Source organism: Sparus aurata, unplaced genomic scaffold (genome assembly GCF_900880675.1).
Source record: "Sparus aurata unplaced genomic scaffold, fSpaAur1.1, whole genome shotgun sequence".
NCBI lineage: Eukaryota > Metazoa > Chordata > Actinopteri > Spariformes > Sparidae > Sparus > Sparus aurata.
In genome coordinates, this window is record NW_022045126.1 from 53905 (window position 1) to 72496 (window position 18592).

Sequence of the window (18592 nt, forward strand, 5' to 3'; positions counted from 1 at the left end):
GGCCTGAAGAGTTTCTATTTTTAGGAGGGGATTTAAACAGCACAGAGAACAATCAGATGGACAGAAATCACATTGAACCTCATGCTGCTTCAAAACGTGCCATGAAACAGCTGGTGGAGGCTCACAAGTTAACTGATGTATGGAGAGAAAAGCACGACAACACAGACAGTACACTTGGGTCCAACACAGAGAGAATTATTTTTCTATGGCCAGATTAGACAGATTTTATCGTTTTAAGCATCATTTTAGTATTTTTAAAGGGTGCAGAATACTGCCTGTAGGGTTTACACATCAATCCATGGTGTCTTGTAATGTTTTATTGCAAATGTAAAACACAAGTCTGCATATTGGCACTTTAACACTGCTTTGTAACTAGATGTACAGTTTAGAGAAACCTTTATATTTTTTTGGAAAGTTTTTAAAGCTAGGAAATAAGTTTTTACATCGTTGAAGCAGTGGTGGGATTGTTGGAAGGTGTCTGGAAGGCTTTGTCAACACTACACTCTCAATGTCTCTCGGAACATTACCAAATCTATGAGGGATCTGGAGATTGAAAAAGTGGAACTGCAGAGTTCTGCAGAGTCCACAGGAAATCGAGGCTGCTTTGAAGACCTCAAATCCAAAAAGGTCGTACTGGCAGACCTGCTGGGCTCTAAAGCACAGGCGGCGCTGGTCCGGTCTCTCTTTCAGAGCGCTGGTCACCGTCAAAGGTTTTTTCAGCCTGGAGAAGAAGAACGGGCAGAGGAGGTTCATCCACGCTTTGCGCTCGACTTCAGTACAGATGCTGACTGAAGCCGGTGGGATCCGGCAGAGAGCTGTGGACTTTTACTCCCATCTGTATGACAGTTAGTACACCGAGGATGAGGGGGCCTTTAACTCCCTCTGCAGTGGGAGACCAACAAGAAGTTGGAGGGTCCTCTGACTGCAGAGGAAGTGTACACAGCGAGTTTTTCAAAGCTTTTTGGAATGAGCTGAGAGAAGATGTTTTAGAAGCCTTCACTGAGAGCTTTAATGACTCGTCTCTGCCGCAGAGCTGTAGGACAGCAGTGCTGACTCTGTTACCACTAAAAGGTGACCTGCAGGATATAAAGAACTGGAGGCCAGTCTCTCTGCTCTGCAAACTGTTCTGGCTAATAGACTGAAGAAGGTGATGGACCAAGTCATCCACTGGAACCAAACCGTTACCTTTGGAAAGTATAACAAAGGTTCGGCCTCAGCTCTGGACTAATTGCCAAAATTAAGGTTCTGTGCGACGACATTGAGAGTTTACTGAAAATGAATGGTGGTTTGTGTAAATCTTTTAAAGTGACCCGGGGTATAAGACAGGGCTGCTCGATGTCCAGTATGCTCTACGCACTTTCTATTGAACCCATGTTGCACAATATTCGTTCTTTTATTGATGGTCTGTTTTTATCTGATTCTAATACACATTCTACATATGCAGATGATATTATTGTTATTGTAAGGAACCAGAAAGATGTGAAGGTTTTAGGAAGCATTGTTGAAGACTTTGGTAAAATATCAGCTGCCAAAGTTAACTGGGCAAAGAGCGAGGGCTTAGCAGTTGGGAGTTGGTCTGCGGGTCTCCCTCAGCTGCCAGGAGGGTTAAGCTGGAGGAGGGGAGGCCTAAAGTACCTGGGAGTCCATCTAGGAGATGAACATAACATAAAGAAGAACTGGGAGGGAGTGGTGGAGAAGGTGGAGGGGACGTTGGCCAAGTGGAAGTGGCTGTTACCACATGTCTTACAGAGGAAGAGTCCTGAATGATTATTAATAACTTGGCAGCATCAAGTCTCTGGCATAAGTTATAATGTATGGAACTCCCTTTTGGTCTGTTACAAAAGTGCAGTATGTCATTATTAATTTTTTTTTGGATAACTTGCACTGAGTTTTCCCAGAGCATGCTCTACCTGCCAAAGGAAGAGGGGGGCAGGGGTTATTGCACCTGGAGAGCAGAGCAGCAGCTTTCAGTTTACAGTTTATTCAACGTTACATCACAGAAAATGATGATGTGGTCTGGAAACCAATAATGAGCACCATATCAAGGGGAGTAGCATGTTTGGGTTTGGATGCGTCTTTGTTTTTAAGGGACTGTGGTTTTATCCATTTTTGTGACTTGCCTCCATTTTATCAGGGACTGTTTAGAGCCTGGACTCTTTTTAAATGGAAAAGACTGGAACCTGCAGCTTCACTGTTTTGGCTCCTGGAAGAGCCTCTGATCCACGGGGCCCGGCTGGATGTTCAAGACGCCAGCAGACCTGCTCTCACACAGCGGTCATGTTCAGCCGGGTCAGTGAAGCTGAAACACATAGTGGATACTAGGGCTGCACGATTCTGGAAAAAATGTGAATCACGATTTTTGAACTTGAACAAAACAAAAAAAAAACATTGTCTATGCCAAAGCAATGTTTTTTTTTGTTTTGTTGAAGTTCTATCATTGATGAGAAATTATTTTTACAAAAGTAAAAAAAAAAAAAAAAATTAGTCTCCAAGATGATAGGGCATCCTTTATTAATCCCTCATTAATCCCTCATGTTGTACAGTGTTTATTAGGGCCGTATCCTTGGCTAGGTGATATGTGATAGCTGCTGTGGTCGCTTTCTAAAGGGGCGTTCAGACCGAACGCGATAGACGCGAATGGAGCAGCAACTCTACATTGAAAATCAATGTAAATGGCGCGATGACACGCGATTCAGGCGGCGGCGGCGCGAATGGAGCGTCTGGCGCGGTGCGAATGAACCCCTTTATCTAAAACCGCGGACCTAGCCGGCAAAAGGACGGGCAGATTGGCGGCTTGCTGCCCTGTCTAAAAACGGCTTCTCACTCACTCCTTCCAAACATTCAACTGCAGGCGGGCTTCCTCCACTGAATCAAGTGCTGCGTTTGGGGGCGCTTCAAAAAATCCGGGAGGAAAATAGGAGCATTTGTTTGTGATCCAGCCCGAGATATAAAAATTGCTTCAGAATCGCTATGTGTGGAAATGAGATCACGTGTATGTGTGAATCGAGATCGCGATTTTTTTAACGATTTTTTGTGCAGCCCTAGTGGATACTGCAGGTCCAGGATTTCACAACACAGAGGCAGTGGCATCTCTACTGGGTCTCAGTTCAAGTCGTCACACTAGAGACATTTTAAAGGAGTCATCACCCGGAAATCGCAATTTCTCTCGTTAAATCATGCATATTGGTGTTGGACCTCTGTTGAAACTTGCCTGAAAAGCTGGAGTTTGAAAGTGGCTTATTTTTTTCGCTTTGGCTCTTTTTCTGAACAGGAATAGCGCACAGTAGTGCGCGTTCCTAAAGCACGAGATTTTGACTCTGCTCCTGTGGTGACATTACCACAGGAGGCTACTTGCATATGCATCGGCTCACAGCCATCCTCAGCCAGAGTGAGCACGCCGAATCTGCTTATTTCTCTGTCATTTTCACGCCATACATCGTCACCGCCAGCATTAAAACTCAGGTCTTACATGTAAAACACGAGTGTGAAAAGTAAGAAAAAAGAATTTACCATTCAGAGACGTCCTGCTGTAAACGTGTCTCTTCCACCGTCTCTGCCTCTTCACTCTCCCGTTCGGTTTCCGACTCTGGCTCGTACACAAATGCCTGAATTTCCGTAAGGTTCGTCATTTAGTGTGTGCGCCATGACAGGGGGCTGTTTATGTTTTGGAGTCTGTGTGTGCATGCAGGCTCGCCCCCCATTCCGGCTCTGTCCTTCCTGCGGCCAATCAATGCGCGCCTCATTACATATTAATACAATGCACATCCAGACCAAACCTCGCGCATAATCTCGCGTGAGAAAGTCGCGGTATGAAAAAGTGTCAGAACAAGCTCTATGTTTGATTTTTATTTTTTTTTAAATTTCTAATAAGTTTTAAGAATTGATCCAAAGCGATCCAAGAGGGACTGGATATGTAAAAAACCAGGTGATGACTCCTTTAAACGCATGGATTAAAAGACTGACTAGCGAGGAAATGGAAATACTACAGGACTATTTTATTGGAACAGAGACTCCTGATGGAAGAGATCCGTTCACTGAACTGGGTTTTAAAACTGAACAAACTGGACTGGACGGAACCATTACTGGTCAGAAATATGGCTGCGTCTGTAAATTTGTCCATGTTGAATGGGAAAGCATTATATGAATCCTGTGTCAGAGCTTTGAATCAGAGAAAGCTGAGTGGGAGGAAGGACACTATGTGGAGAGAGAGACTAAAGGTGCAGGATGACTGGAAACCAGTGTGGAGGCTGTTTTATAAACCGCTGCTAAAGAAGAGTTCAGGTGAAGGATTCTGCAGGGGGCACTGGCTGTTAATAGTTTTGTTTCAAGGAAAAATCCTTCTGTTTCCATTAATTGTCCTTTCTGTTAGGAACCAGAAACTGTTTTTCACTGTTTCCTGGACTGTAGAAGACTAGAAGTTGTGTTTGAAGCCCTGAAAACTGTGTTTTTAAACTGTAGTGAGACTTGGTCTGAAACTGCTTTCATTTTTGGTGCTGGCTACAAAAAAGAAAATGCAAAGAAGTGGCAGCTGTTGAACTTTGTAGTGGGACAGGCCAAACTGGCTATTTATAAAAGCAGGAAAAATCAAATAGAGAATGTGTCAGGTGACGAGCTGCTGTCAATGTTTGTGTCGTTGGTGAAAGCCAGAGTTAGAGTGGATTTTAGATTCTCTCTGATGAATAATGTTGATGAGTTTTTGTCTCAGTGGTGTTTCATCAAAGCTCTGTGTTCTGTTGTTGATTTAACTCTGTGTTTCTATGAGACGTTTTAACATATATATATATTTCTGTCTAATCTGGTTATCATGTCATATTTTTTTTATTGGAATTCATTTTGAAAATCAAAAACTATCTCTCTCTCTCTCTCAGTCAAACAGGTGGCTTTCTCAGCTTCACTGTTGGCTTCAGGCTCTGGAAATACTGGACCATTTAACACACAGACTCCTCTGGTCTTCAGACACATCATCACTAACATTGGAAATGCCTACAACATTCCAACATACACAAATCAGCCACAACATTAAAAGGACTAAGAAGTAAAGTGAATAACATTGATCATCTTGTTCAAATATAGTGCTCTGCTGAGAAACGTTAGGTCATGTCATTGATGTGGATTCTACTTGACGTGCACAACACACCTGAACACTGTTGCAGACAAAATATTTCCCTGCTCAACAACAACAATGTTCCACGTTGGCAGTGGCTCCCTGAGCAGGACAATGTTCCCTATTCTGGTAATGATTGATCAGCATCAGACACTATTTAAGGCTGAGATGAACACAGAAACTACACAGTAGAACTGAACAGACCGTCACTTTGAGAATGGAGATGACAATGTGTTTTCCTCTGTTGCTGCTGATCTGCTCTCTCTGCACGGCTAAGCTTCAAACAGAGTCTGACAACCACATTATTCCACTTGGAGATCAAACTGGAGCTGAGAGAAGAGAACCAACAAATGCTGCTGACCAACAACAGAGATATACACAAGACATCCATGCTGTGCTGAGAGAGATGAGCGCCTCGTTGGCTGAACAGAGGGTGGAGATGAGGCACTTACAGAGAGAGAATGAAGGTACAGTAGTATGTAAGGTAGTGAGGGAAGTTATATCAATAAGAACCACTGCTTTGTCACAGGAGGTTGTTGTATAATGTTGTAACACTGAACGGTCTTGCAGTATGACCTGCAGGTAAAGATGAGTCAAAGAAAAGCTCCTAGGTGACTTTATAACATTCCTCTTAATGTACACAGTGTGTCAGTTTAACAACAGCAACAGAATGTTGTCAGTCTAAAAATCCTTGTCTTCTACACCTTTTAAGCTATTGTGTTTCATTCATTTTCCAATCACAGCAACAAACTGAGGTCACTGTTACAATGAAGCTTTCCAAGTATATTGATGTTGCAGTAAAAAGCTAACAATCTGGCATTTACTGTATTTCTCAAGTACAAGCAGCTCAACTGAGAGAACAGAAGATTGAGGTGGAGAAGCTAAAGCAACAACTTCAAGGTACTGTGTGGAAAACATCATATCTCTGATCAAGAAAACAAACAATCAATAAAACACTGTTTGATGAAACAAATGACAATACAAGTTATTTAACTGTTTTGGCTTCTGCTAAAATTTTCATTATATACATTATATGTCATGATGTGACTTTTCTCCAGCACAAACAGCAGGGCTGATCTCCATTAAAGCCAGGTCTGATGTCACCGAAAACCAAGTGGAGGCTCTAAAGAGAGATGGAGAAGGTAAGACTGAGAACTAAAGTAGAAATGTGATATTATAAGAACTATTTGAAGAAATCCAGATCATGTTGGTCAGATTGTTCTTTCCACAGTGAGTTCAGAACAATGACATTGCTCTCCCTCTCTGTGAAACAGGTGATTGAAAGACTGAATAAACACATTACAATTCATTCTGTTGCTTATGTCTCAATTCTCCTGACCAGTTTGAGTACTTTTTAACACAATATCTAAATGCTCGATGGCCATAGCCAACCTTGATGAAGCCAGCCACGATGAAATACATGTAACTATCAAACATAGGTGTATGTGTACACAGGTTACAGACAAACATGCCATGATGTGACTTTTCTCCAGCACAAACAGCAGAGCTTATCTCCATTAAAGCCAGGACGAATGTCACAGAAAACCAGGTGGAGGCTCTAAAGAGAGATGGAGAAGGTAAGACTGAGAACTAAACCAGCAACTCAATATTTCATTCCAGAAATATGCTACCACTTTGACAATGGATAGAAAAAACAACAACTTTCTACCTCAGCAGTGGCTCCCTGAGAAGGACAATGTGCCCTGGTAATGATTGATCATCAACAGCTCTTGCACTTCCAAAGTCAGACTTTATTATGATGTTGGATTTATTGAGGAAGCAAAGAGAGAAAAATGTTCTGTATTACTCATCTAACATGTTTCTGATGTCATCTCAGCCAATTAACAACCTGAGGGAGGTCACTACATCTGACTGTGTCCTTAATGTTTGAACAGGTCAGGCTGATGATCTGTTGTTTGTTACTCCTTTAATAACTTGTTTTTCATGTCAGGTTGTTCAATGTTTACACTCTCAAACTTCAGTGAGGATGATATTTATATTGATCTGATGCTGTCTTTCTTACCTGTCAGCATTATCAGCCATGAGGTGATTTCATACATGATTTTGACCCTTGTTGCATTTTTAGCAAAAAGAATGGTTCAATGATTGAGAGCTACATTCCTACATACACAGATCAGCCACACTATTAAAAAGACTAAGAGGTAAAGTGAATAACATTGATCATCTTGTTAAAATGCAGTATTCTGCTGGGAAATGTTAGGTTGGCAGTGGCTCCCCAACAAATTAGAGACAAACACACTGCAATGAAAGGAGTGATAATTGAATATCTTTCACCATCAAAGATTGTTTTCATTGGAGACACTTTTGCCAATTTTTTGATGAATTTCAGCACAAACAGCAGAGCTGATCTCCATTAAAGCCAGGACTGATGTCACAGAAAACCAGGTGGAGGCTCTAAAGAGAGATGGAGAAGGTAAGACTGAGAACTAAACCAGCAATTCAATATTCAATCAATGTAGTTCTCATAATATTTGTCTAAAGTAAAACCTTATCTGATGTGGACAGCACAAAAATACTGAGAATAATATGTGCCTTTAGATAACTTCATTTTGAAACATGCTCATCGTTGCTGTAACATCAGTCTCTTCAAAACAAGTATGTTTCTCTCTCAGTCAAACAGGTGGCTTTCTCTGCTTCACTGTTGGCTTCAGGCTCTGGAACTCTTGGACCATTTAACACACACACTCTTCTGGTCTTCAGACACATCATCACTAACATTGGAAACGCCTACAACCCAAACACAGGTACTCAAAGTCACAAAAATAGATAATACATTTGAATTCATGACTATGTTGACATCAACCTGGTTGACAGATGTTGCAGCAGTTGATTCTTTGTTTAAAATGTCCCACAGGTTTTTTCACTGCACCAGTGAGAGGAGCCTACCACTTTGAGTTACACATACATGGACATGGACATGCTTCACATCATTCATCTGCTTGGTTGGTCAAGAATGGAGAGACTATTTGTAATGCATATGAACATCAGCCGTCCGGTAGTGAGAGTTCTTCTAATGGTGTCACGCTGCTTCTAGAGGTCGGAGATGTTGTGTTCATGCGTCAGTGGGCTAACTCAAGGATATTTGACAATGGAAATCATCATACCACCTTCAGTGGTCATCTGATTTTCACCATGTGAGCAGGAAACAGTCCTTTTTCTTCAGCTATATGAACACCTGCCCACACTGTAGCAGTGTATTAGTACTTCTTGATAGATGTTTCATTTCTTTCTCTTTTATATGACAGCTGATTAACAACAACAATCTTTTTGATCAGAAGATGTTGATGATTTTTTTCATTTGCACGTCTTTTCTGATTTACATCAAAATGCACATTGATGGACAGCTAGCGAACTTGTGACATTATTTCAAACACTAGATTAGAGAAGTGAACTAATTTGTGACAAAGATGTGGAAATATTTGCTTTTTCTTAAGTTCATACATATGTTGACATACAGAATTACTGTATTTTGTTATGATTATGAAGGCTGGATGACAAAGTTTTAGAGCAGGGGTCACCAAACTTTTTGAAACTGAGAGTTACTTCATGGGTACTGAGTCATACGAAGGGCAACCAGTTTGATACACTCTTCTGAAATAACAAATTTGCTCAGTTTGCCTTTAGTTATATATGATTATTAATGATTAATGATACTCATGTATGTGAAGACACTGCTCACGTTAATGACAACAATGACTTAACAAGGTGGGAAACAGATAATATCAATATTCAGTTTTCATTTATAGAACAGTCCTGAGGGCTACTCATGTGGTCCTTGGGGGCTACCTGGTGCCTGCGGGCACCGTGTTGGTGACCCCTGGTTTAGAGCAACAAACACTTGTACATATTAAACTTATTATTTTTGTGTTCTTGAGCATTTGAACAAAAACATAAAGATATCATTGCATTACTGTCTGTGTCTTTTCTTCAACACGATACATTTCTTTCAGATGAAATATCCTCTTGTTGTGAGCAGAGGAGCAAAAAAATGTGTCTCATCAGTTTGGATGTACAGAATTTAAGATAGTTTATGATTGGACAACTGTGAAACCCACTACTTAGACACCAATTGTACTTTTATAGGCATAGTAAGGAATTATATTGTGACTGAAACTGGCTGTGTTGTTCTCATAATTTAACTCATAGTGACCAGATTATTCAGTACACACAGTAGTTGTATTTAGATTGACATTCAAATCTTAAACAGCTGTTGTCACAGATGTTGATGGGATTAAAGCTCAACCAACAGTCACTCTGATCTATTTTCAGTTAAGCAGCTCAACGCTTTCTCATATTATCACTTAATGTTTCAGCACTCTTTTGTTTTGGGAGACTTGTTCATATCAGTTAAGAAAAATGTGGCTGACATAAATTAACGCTGTGTTGTTGCTCTTCAAGAGTCAGACTTTAAAACCACACTGGATTTATTCAGTAAATGAAGAGAAAAAAATTCTCATCTGTAATGAGTCGTCTGATCTCAGCTGATAAACATCCTGAAGGAGGTCACTACATCTGACTGTGTCATTAATGTTTGAACAGGTCGGGATGATAATCTTTGGTTTGCTACTCTTCAATGACTTGTTGTTTATTTGACAAAATAATGATGTTCAGTGTTCACCCTCTTAAACTGTATTGAAAGAGGCTGGAGATAAGGCTCTTACAGAGAGAGAATGAAGGTAGTGTATGATTTTTTTTTAGCAATTTCACTTGCAGGCAAAGATGAGTCAAAGAAAAGCTTCTGTCAAACTTTATAGAGTCCTTCTAAATATCTGCAGTGTTTCAGTTTAGGAACAGCAACAGAATTTTCTGACAATCAGGCCACCAGGTTTCGAGGTACACATTTTGGTATTCACGTTTCAAAATGCTTCAGTAGAACTATTTCAAAACACGGACTGAAGATATCTGCTGAGTTTTATGATGATTGGACCAATGGTTATTGAGTCATGGCCAATTCAGTCTAAGACCTGCTCTTTGCAAGGGTATTTAGAGTGAAAGCAACCATGTTGTTAGACATTCATAATAGGTAGAAAATAGTCTCAAATGTCAACATCAATGTGGTGTTCACTGAAATTTTGAGCTGATGATGGCTGCAGATGAAATGTCAGAAGGTCAGCTAAGTTCTTACAATTCATCCTGTGGTGAACATGTCGGCAGGGCCATTTCAGTTTTCAGTTTTTTTCTAAACCTTTTTAGGTGATCCACAAAGATGCAACAATCTATTACATTTTAAGAGGAAAACAGGCAAGAGTTGTGAAAACCTCCCTCAAATTAAAATTAAACATCTTAAGTTGACCTGACCGAGCAAGTTGAACTGATATTAAATGATAATACAAGGTAAACAATGGGGATACTCTATAAGTCAATAAATGAAACTGATGCAGTGTTCCTCAAAAATGTTCATTCTAAATTGTAAAATATTTTTGAACTTAAACATCCTGGTTTGGTGGTGGTGAAGGCGGCCGTGCTGCTTGCTGGTCCGCAGTTCCAAAATATTTCAGAATTGCTCTTGCAAAGACAAAACTCCTCAGGTTAGAGGAGGAGTTAGAGATCTTAAGCAAATATTCATACTATATAGTGTTTTCATATTAAACATTGCAGTATACAGTACAGTGTCCCTTTAAAGCATGCACCCAATTTCAAAGTTGTCACTTTTAAGCAGATTTCGACACATTGTACTTGTTAGAGTAATAAACGAAGATAAATTACCAATGAGCACTGTGTCATAATGAAGGAATATTTTGGTGTATATTTCACAGGCTATTACAAAGTGGACTACTTGTGCCTAACTGATGATTTGGTCTTAACCTATATTCTGTGGGCAGAACTAACGGTCATATATAGTATGGTTTACTTTAAATGGACTTTAATTTGGGTGATTATAATTATTTCGAATAAAACACAATAAATGAAGCCTAGCACAAATTCATGCAGGACATAGAAGTCATGAGCCCCAGCTGTAGTGACAGCCAGCTGATCAGATCATCATCAGTCTCTGACCAACCACATCCACTCTTCCAAATTAGGCGGTCTATACCCAAGTCGTCATTCACTGATCTCTCCTTCAACTCTCAGTGCGTTTAGATGCACAACTTAGTCGGATTACAGCCATAGTTCGACTACTCAATCAGACAACTGCAATTGTCTGAGTATACATGAGAAAATCGGATTATTGGCCGAAGCATACCCTGGTACAATAGGTTGCGCTGTACACATTTCAACTAGTGCTAATAGAGCCACCTCCAGCTGACCTCTTTACTTCACCAGAAATACAAACTCTAGCCGTTTTTAGACAGAGCACCAAGCCGCCAATTTGCCCGTCCTTTTAGCGCATCGGTCAGCGGTTTTAGACAGAGGGCGGCAAATTGGGGGTCTGTTGTGGTCCGCCGATTTTCCGCCTCGACTGCTATCTAAATACGTGGCGGAAATGTGCTGGCCTCTGCATGAGGTGTCGATGACCTGCGCTGTTGTGCGACCCACAGCCGGGGAGTTTTAAAACCAAGAAACAGCTGATCACAGCAGTCAGTCCTTCATTTCACCCGCGGACATTGAGATGAACAACTGGACAGCCGCTGAGATCCAGGAGATGCTAGCGTCTCCTCGGTCTGTGTAGCTGTTTTGTTGTGTTAGCTTGATGTTGTGTCGGAAAGCTAAGGTCGCTACTTTCAAATAAAAGCCCCCCGCTAAGAACACAGTGTTAAACTCCGGTGGGGTGCAATGTAAAGCTCTTATTTTGAAGACAAATTCTATGTCACCGTTCACAGCCCAACTTCGAGCTTCACGTCACATGTTTACGCCTGCCTCAGAGGCGGCTTTTGGAAAAGGAGGAATTTTACGCCTCCATTTTAGAAAGACAGGCCGGCACATTGCCACCCTTACCTTGGAGCAAATGTGCCGCCTTTTCTATCTGAAAAGGGCTTCTGCCTCAGTATTCGAGAAAGATGGCGTATGAAGAGCGAGACAAAGCTATCGTAAATTCCGGACAAAAGAGCGTACCTGAATATAAGCCGCACCAACTAATTTTCATTTGAAAAAAAAAACGTGTACATAGGCCGCACCTGACTATAGGACGCAGGTGTCCACATCTGCTCTCTGTGTGTTCACCCAGTCTTCAAGAACATTTTCAAGTTCGGGCCATCTGCTTTTATTACCTCTGAAAGCTTTTGTCGTCCTTTTGCATTGAGTCAGTTCTTCACGCTGTCGTCTCCAACGTCTCTCACCATCGATTCATTGATGCCAAGCTTACGTGCAGCAGCTCGATCGCCTTTAACTTAAAAGATGCATCATATGCATTTCTTCTTGTGTTTTCCATGACGAGGGTGTGTGCATGATGTGCAAAATGACTGTTCAAAACACAAACTAGTGTCTTCCTCAGCGCATTATCTCTTCCACCTTTCTGTCTCGCTCTTGCACTTTTCGCAAGAGCGCTTTTCTGCGCTTCCTGCCCCCTGGGGGCCGTTAGCCCATAAAAATCTATAGATAAGCCATATCGTCGTATAGGCCGCATGGTTCAAAGCATGGGGAAAAACTAGCGGCTTTTAGTCCGGAATTTACAGTACATCTTTGTACATTTCGTATATGGTGTACATGATAATTACATAACCTAGATGCACAAGGGCGCTATTTCTTGCAGTGATTTTGGAGGAAAGACGCCGCCGTTGCCCTTCTACTTCCGGCTCACGGCCCCGGAAAAGAAATCTCGCGCCTGCGCAGTGTTGGGCCTTGCATTACACAAGGCCCAGTTAAGGGGTGTTTAACAAAAATAAAAGGGGGATTTAGGTTAAATTTGGCTATCAATAATAATTAATGATTATTTGGGATAATTATTAATTATGATAAATAGTATGATCCAATTTGCATTAGATCACCTCAGGGCGCCACCCTTGAAGAAGGGAAAAGATAGCAATTTTACTAAATCAGTCTCATAAAAATGTACTGAACTGTTTATAACTCTGTACTTAATAACTACAATCAAATTTACCATAACAGCTAGCAATGGTTGAAGGATTTTGGAGTTCTTGACAGTGTAGAGGTTGGCAACATTCACTCTTGTATAATATTGAATAGACAGCAAGAAGATTCAAGGTCTTTTATTTAACACAAAGATGGAAACACACAATCTAACTAACATGTACTATATACAAGTGTGTGTGTGTGTGTGTGTGTGTGTGTGTGTGTGTGTGTGTGTGCCTGGCAGAACAAAGAAACAATGATATCACATGTGAGTGTGATATGCTCTACCCTGAAGGAATGTGTGTGTCTGTGAGTATGTGTGTGTGTGTGACGTGGTGCCAAGTTATAGAAGATGGTTAGTTGCATGCAGAGACCCTGAGTCTGTGTGAAGCATAATTCGACTAAAGTCGGAGTTAGCCGTCTAGGAAAGTGTAGTGGGTTGGAAATGCCACATTTTAAGTTTTGATGTAAACAAAACTGTAAATAAACGAGCACTGGCCTGAGCAAGACGATAACTTTTGTCCTCTCTCTGTATCATCCACAGGTACGATAAAACTTGTGTTTCTATGTTTAGCTCAGTTGTGTATCTAATATCACTACTGTATTAATCGTCCTGAAAGGTTTTTGTATGTTTTTGAGATGTTTACACTGTGTTGAAAGCCGAAGTGTAAAGCTTCGTATCGCGACGGGTGTCGCCATGTTGGATATGTACTGTGTGAATTTCGGATATCTATAATAGTTTTGTAAGTTACAGACATAAGTATCAGGGAACATGATGTTTTCAAGAGTATTAAGAGTTTGAGCCAGCCAGTTGTAAGTAAAAGGTGAAGAAAGACGATATTTTCAGACGAGTTCAGTTTCGAGTTGCTAGCCAACATGTGCAGGGTCACGGCACACATGCTAACCGCGGAAGTTAAGTGTAAGATCAAGATCAATTGTGTATGTGGTAGATGAGTTTGAATGACATGTATGTGTTAAATGTGAAGGAATGTGAGAGTGAGGGTATAGTGAATGTGTATGTGTTGAGTTATATTATTTTTGTACATTTTAATATTTTTAAATTAAGCCAATTCATGTTTGTGTGGAAAATAATTGAGATTATTTTGATTTCATGTCTATATTTGTGTTCTTATATTGCTTTTGGCAGAATGTTTATAGTGTTTATTGTGAGTCTGATGTCAGTATTTGTTATTCTATTTGTTATATGTTTTAGTATTGGTATGAAGGGAATATGAATTTAAAATCAGAAAGCTTAAGTAGCTGATGTAAGAGTTTTATGTTGAAGTGTCAGAAATAAACGAGCACTGGCCTGAGCAAGACGATAACTTTTGTCCTCTCTCTATATCATCCACAGAAATATATATATTATTGGCTACACAGTGCTCTCTAGCCTGTGTAACCTTTGCTACTGTCCAGATTACCCCTAGGTCTGGAGCAGGGCTTGAAGACCTCCGGCACGGTGCGGGAAATCCGGCGTAGTAATATTTTGGTGAAGTGTTTTTTTTTTTTTTATCATGTTGCGTTGCTGTAGCATGGATGATTAAAAAAACCAAACTGTAACCAGTCGTTTAAAGTGATAGTTCCAACCACCAGTGGTACTCAAGGGCTGCGTCTGAAATTCCATACTAACATGCTATTGAGTATGCTAAAATAGTATGTGAGATTTTTTAGTATGTCCGAAACCTTAGTATGCACCTAATAATACGTGAGGTGCATACTATTTCCGGTAAATATTACAGTATGCAAGCACTGGACACTACACCGGCATAAATGTCCCACAATGCAATGCAGCGGTGACGACAACAACGACACAACGGACAACAAGTGCAGCTTGTGCAAGTGCAGCTTAAATGCAGCTCTGGTGTAACGTCTAACGTTATAACACTTCAATTTAAGTTTCTAACGGTACCCGTTTAATGAACTTTAGCTCCTTAATTAACTCAGTTAACACTATAACCACAACAGTGTGTTATCATAAGCGAAACCTTATACTTAAGTAAAAGCCAAATAAAACATGTTTTACACGAGTATTATTGCAGATTGCCAGTAGAGGCGAGGTTGACATGGGTTACCACAGTTACGCATCTCCAATCCAACCGGCAGGAAGTGCGTCACATCTGCGCTAAACAATGCGTCTGAAAAGATGCATACTACTGTTATTCACTCAAAAGTATGTTGAGCGATAGTACACATATTGAGTATGTAGTGTATAGTATGGAATTTCGGACGCAACCAAGGTAAGCAAGGAGATCTAGCCAATCAGAGCAGAGTAGGGCGGGCCTTAAGTTTTCAGGCACCTCGGACAAGGCAGCCAGAGCGATTGATGTAACATTAGCCCAGAGGCAGCTGAGGTATCTCGAGGGCAACACATTCTGATTTTTAATTTACTTAGTGTAGATTGAATGATGACTAATTGTTTCTCCTCATGTGAATGGAGGAGTAGAGACAGAGTGAGGCTCACAGCTCCAGGGGTCCTAAAGTAGTTTTTCAACTGGTGAAGGCTAAAGGTTAACACACGGCAGGCCATCATAAAGTACTAAAACCTGAGGTTGGCCACTGCCAAATGGTGGGAGATGACCGAACATTTATGTTCCCGTAGAGGGATGGGGAACCCATTTGGGTCATTTTGGGGACAAGACCTACAGTTGACAGCAGCCAGGTCAGATGAGTTAGGGGAGAAGAGTAGAGAAACAGGTCAACTCCTCTTTTAGTCTATTGGATAATATGCCAAAATGACCAATTAGAAGAAGTGGGTGTTTACTGGAAAGGGGGCTCTAAAGGCCGGTGCAGGGAAAGAAACGGGGGTGGCACTTGGAAAAACCTCCTAAGAAGCAAAGGCTGGGGTTTTTTGAGGGAGCAGAGGGCAGAGCATTTTTGGCATTGTTTTGTCCACAGATTTGGTGATATCAGAAAGCGGCCGCTTTCTGACCCGGATTCAAGGCGCTAGATTCTGTTTTAATAAAGATTGCTTCTTCATTCCACCCGCCTTGCCTCCGCAGACTCCTTTTATGATCAAACTGCACGCCGACACCTTAAGGAAGAAAAGCCCAGAAACCACAGGTGGCGTCACAAACAGGATCGCTTTTGACTACTTGGACACACGACAGGGGTCCAGAGACTGACTTTCACCCCAGCCGGCAAACAAGGTGAGCATTTTCACTCTTGGGGTCAAACTCAGGCCCTGAACGGGACTGTGTGTGTTTTCCAACGTCTGTCAAGCTGAAAATTACCAAATTGGGGGGAAAACGGGCAATAGGTGTGTAGTTTGATGATACGGGTCTGTCTAAATTTTCTAAATTAAGGGAAAGAGAAACTTATGCGGTAGAGATTTATGACTTTATTGGTAATACGGTGCTGAGGGTGGCAGGCAGGGGTCAAGCCTACATCTTCATAAGACATGCGTGAGATTAGTCATTATTTCCTATGCGATATGTTGTCTCAAGTGAAGAAAAAAGATTAGAGAAGAAGACAAGAAGAAACAGAAATAGAGAAGTGAAAAAGAGAAGAATAATTAGGATAGCATAGCAAAAAGACAAGAGAATAAAGGTAAAGAAGAAGAAAAAAAATAATAGATAAATGAGTAAAAAAAAGAGAAACTGCTTTGGCCGCAGTGGCTGTACTGGATATGCCACGAAGCAATAGTGACAGGCAGATCCCAAGCTTACACTATCGTTAGACTTGCGTGCGACCAGCATCATTAACGGCATGGCTAGTTGTCTCAAAGAGCAAAAAAGAGTAGAAAAGAGTGTGAAAAGCCTGGCCAGGTAGAGAAGAAAAGTGATGAAGACCACGAAGAAAAGTTAGAATGAGAGAGAAATGTTATGTCAAACCAAACTTAGGGTTGTGACATTAGAAAATTCGGCAAGTCCACGGGACGCTCGTGGACTTTAAAATAATAATGTGGTGTGGCACTTGGTGGGCTGTTAGAGACGGTTTACCGTACTCTGAGTCCAACAAACCAAGTTGCAGTAGATGTGCACGAGCTCTGACGAAATTCAGCTTAATAAGTGTTTGTGTTTGTGAGTAGAAGGAAAAAAGGGGGGCCGGCCCGGTTGTGTTAAGTGTTCAGTGTTGATTGTGCTTATTGTGTCCTCTGAAGCTGTGTGTGGGGTTTGAGTTTCAGCTAACAGTGGATGTGAAAGTGGGTTGTTGGTCCATGGAATTAATTATAAGTAATCTATATAAATGCGCATTATTAGGATATATCATATACGATGCATAAGTATTGTAATTGATAACGTGATGTATAACGGATATAATAATAGATAAATAAATTATGGGAATGTACTAAAGAGAGATGTTCCATCTAACCCCCAGGGATGGGATGTGATTAAGGGGATACACTTTTGCCCTGCAACTGAGAAGCGACAGTTTGAGTCTCGTCACTGTCACATGAGAACAGAGATGAACAGCTGTGAAAGATAAAGGATTTCACATAGAAGAACTATTAAGTGGTATAAATTGGCTGGCTAATAAAGGAAATGAAGATTTGGTGGTATGAAGCGGTACCTATTAGTAAAGTTAGTATTTATATGCACAAATAGCACTATTACTCACATAAAAGAGAATGAGTAGAAGCAATAAGGAAAAGCTAAGGGGATATGCAGAGAGAAGATGAAGACAGTAGGTGAAAAACGATAGCAAGTCGAATATAAGATTGAAACACACATAGATGATTTGTGTGACTAAAGGCAATGCATCCTTGGTGAATGTGAATCGGAGGAATTCAAGGAGGTGTTCTTTGTCGTCATCAAGCGGGGAGATGCAATTACCTGGGGATGATGCGCGATTTGTTTCAAGGTGGAGAATTTCAATGAGTACGCTAAGTACGCATTTGTGGATGCACGGACAATTGTTGATGTGGTTGACCGGTGTAGCGGGTCAGAGTATGAAGTTGGCCTCTCTGCACGGCAGTCCCCGCATAGTAGAGTGGGAAGTCGTGAGGTAAAGTGAAGTTAATTGAATTGAGCAAGCAAAAGTTTAAAACCAAAGTACCGGTACAGGAATTTGACGCTAAATTTGAACATATGCATTTGTATGGATCCAGGAGCATGAAAGAAACTAAATGCATGATTAGAGTAGAATGAGTAACAGTTAGCTAAAAATACTAACATGACGGGGTATGTAAATGTATAGAGACGTTTTGGAGTATCCGAAGGCCGTTTTCGTTAGGCTTCTATGCAGCAAAGTGCGGATATTTCCCGTCGGAGATTGAAGTTTAATCATAGCGCATTTGCTCTAAACCAGGGGTTCTTAACCTTTTCGACCTTAAGGCCCAATTTTTTCAGTGCAGAGTGGCCCAGGGCCCATTAAATATTAACACTGTATATGCAGTGGGGAAGCTAGTTTGCAAGCGTAGCATGTAAAACTACATGTAGTTCAGCCTGGCTGTAGTTTTAACAAACTGCATTTCTACTTCTGGAGAAATGTGGTTTGTAAAACTACTGCTAAAAAAAGTAGCTTTAGCAACTACTTATACTCATTATACTCATTTAAATCAGCGTTAAATAAATCAAC

The 18592-nt window shown here is 40.9% G+C and overlaps 1 protein-coding gene across 4 annotated transcripts in view; it reads left to right on the forward strand.

The window, feature by feature from the left end:
• LOC115577865 (glutamate--tRNA ligase-like) overlaps positions 1 to 18592 on the forward strand; it is a 96443-nt gene that overhangs the window by 12009 nt on the left and 65842 nt on the right. The window contains exons 1-5 of one of the 4 annotated variants that reach the window (XM_030410749.1): positions 5262 to 5571; positions 5942 to 6004; positions 6163 to 6246; positions 6598 to 6681; positions 7455 to 7538. In XM_030410749.1, coding sequence (XP_030266609.1) covers positions 5322 to 5571; positions 5942 to 6004; positions 6163 to 6246; positions 6598 to 6681; positions 7455 to 7538 — 565 coding nt within the window. In that variant the 5' untranslated portion in view covers positions 5262 to 5321. Of the gene's footprint in view, positions 1 to 5261; positions 5572 to 5941; positions 6005 to 6162; positions 6247 to 6597; positions 6682 to 7454; positions 7539 to 18592 lie in introns of those variants that run through there. The other 3 variants (XM_030410747.1, XM_030410748.1, XM_030410750.1) reach the window with 3 other exon arrangements.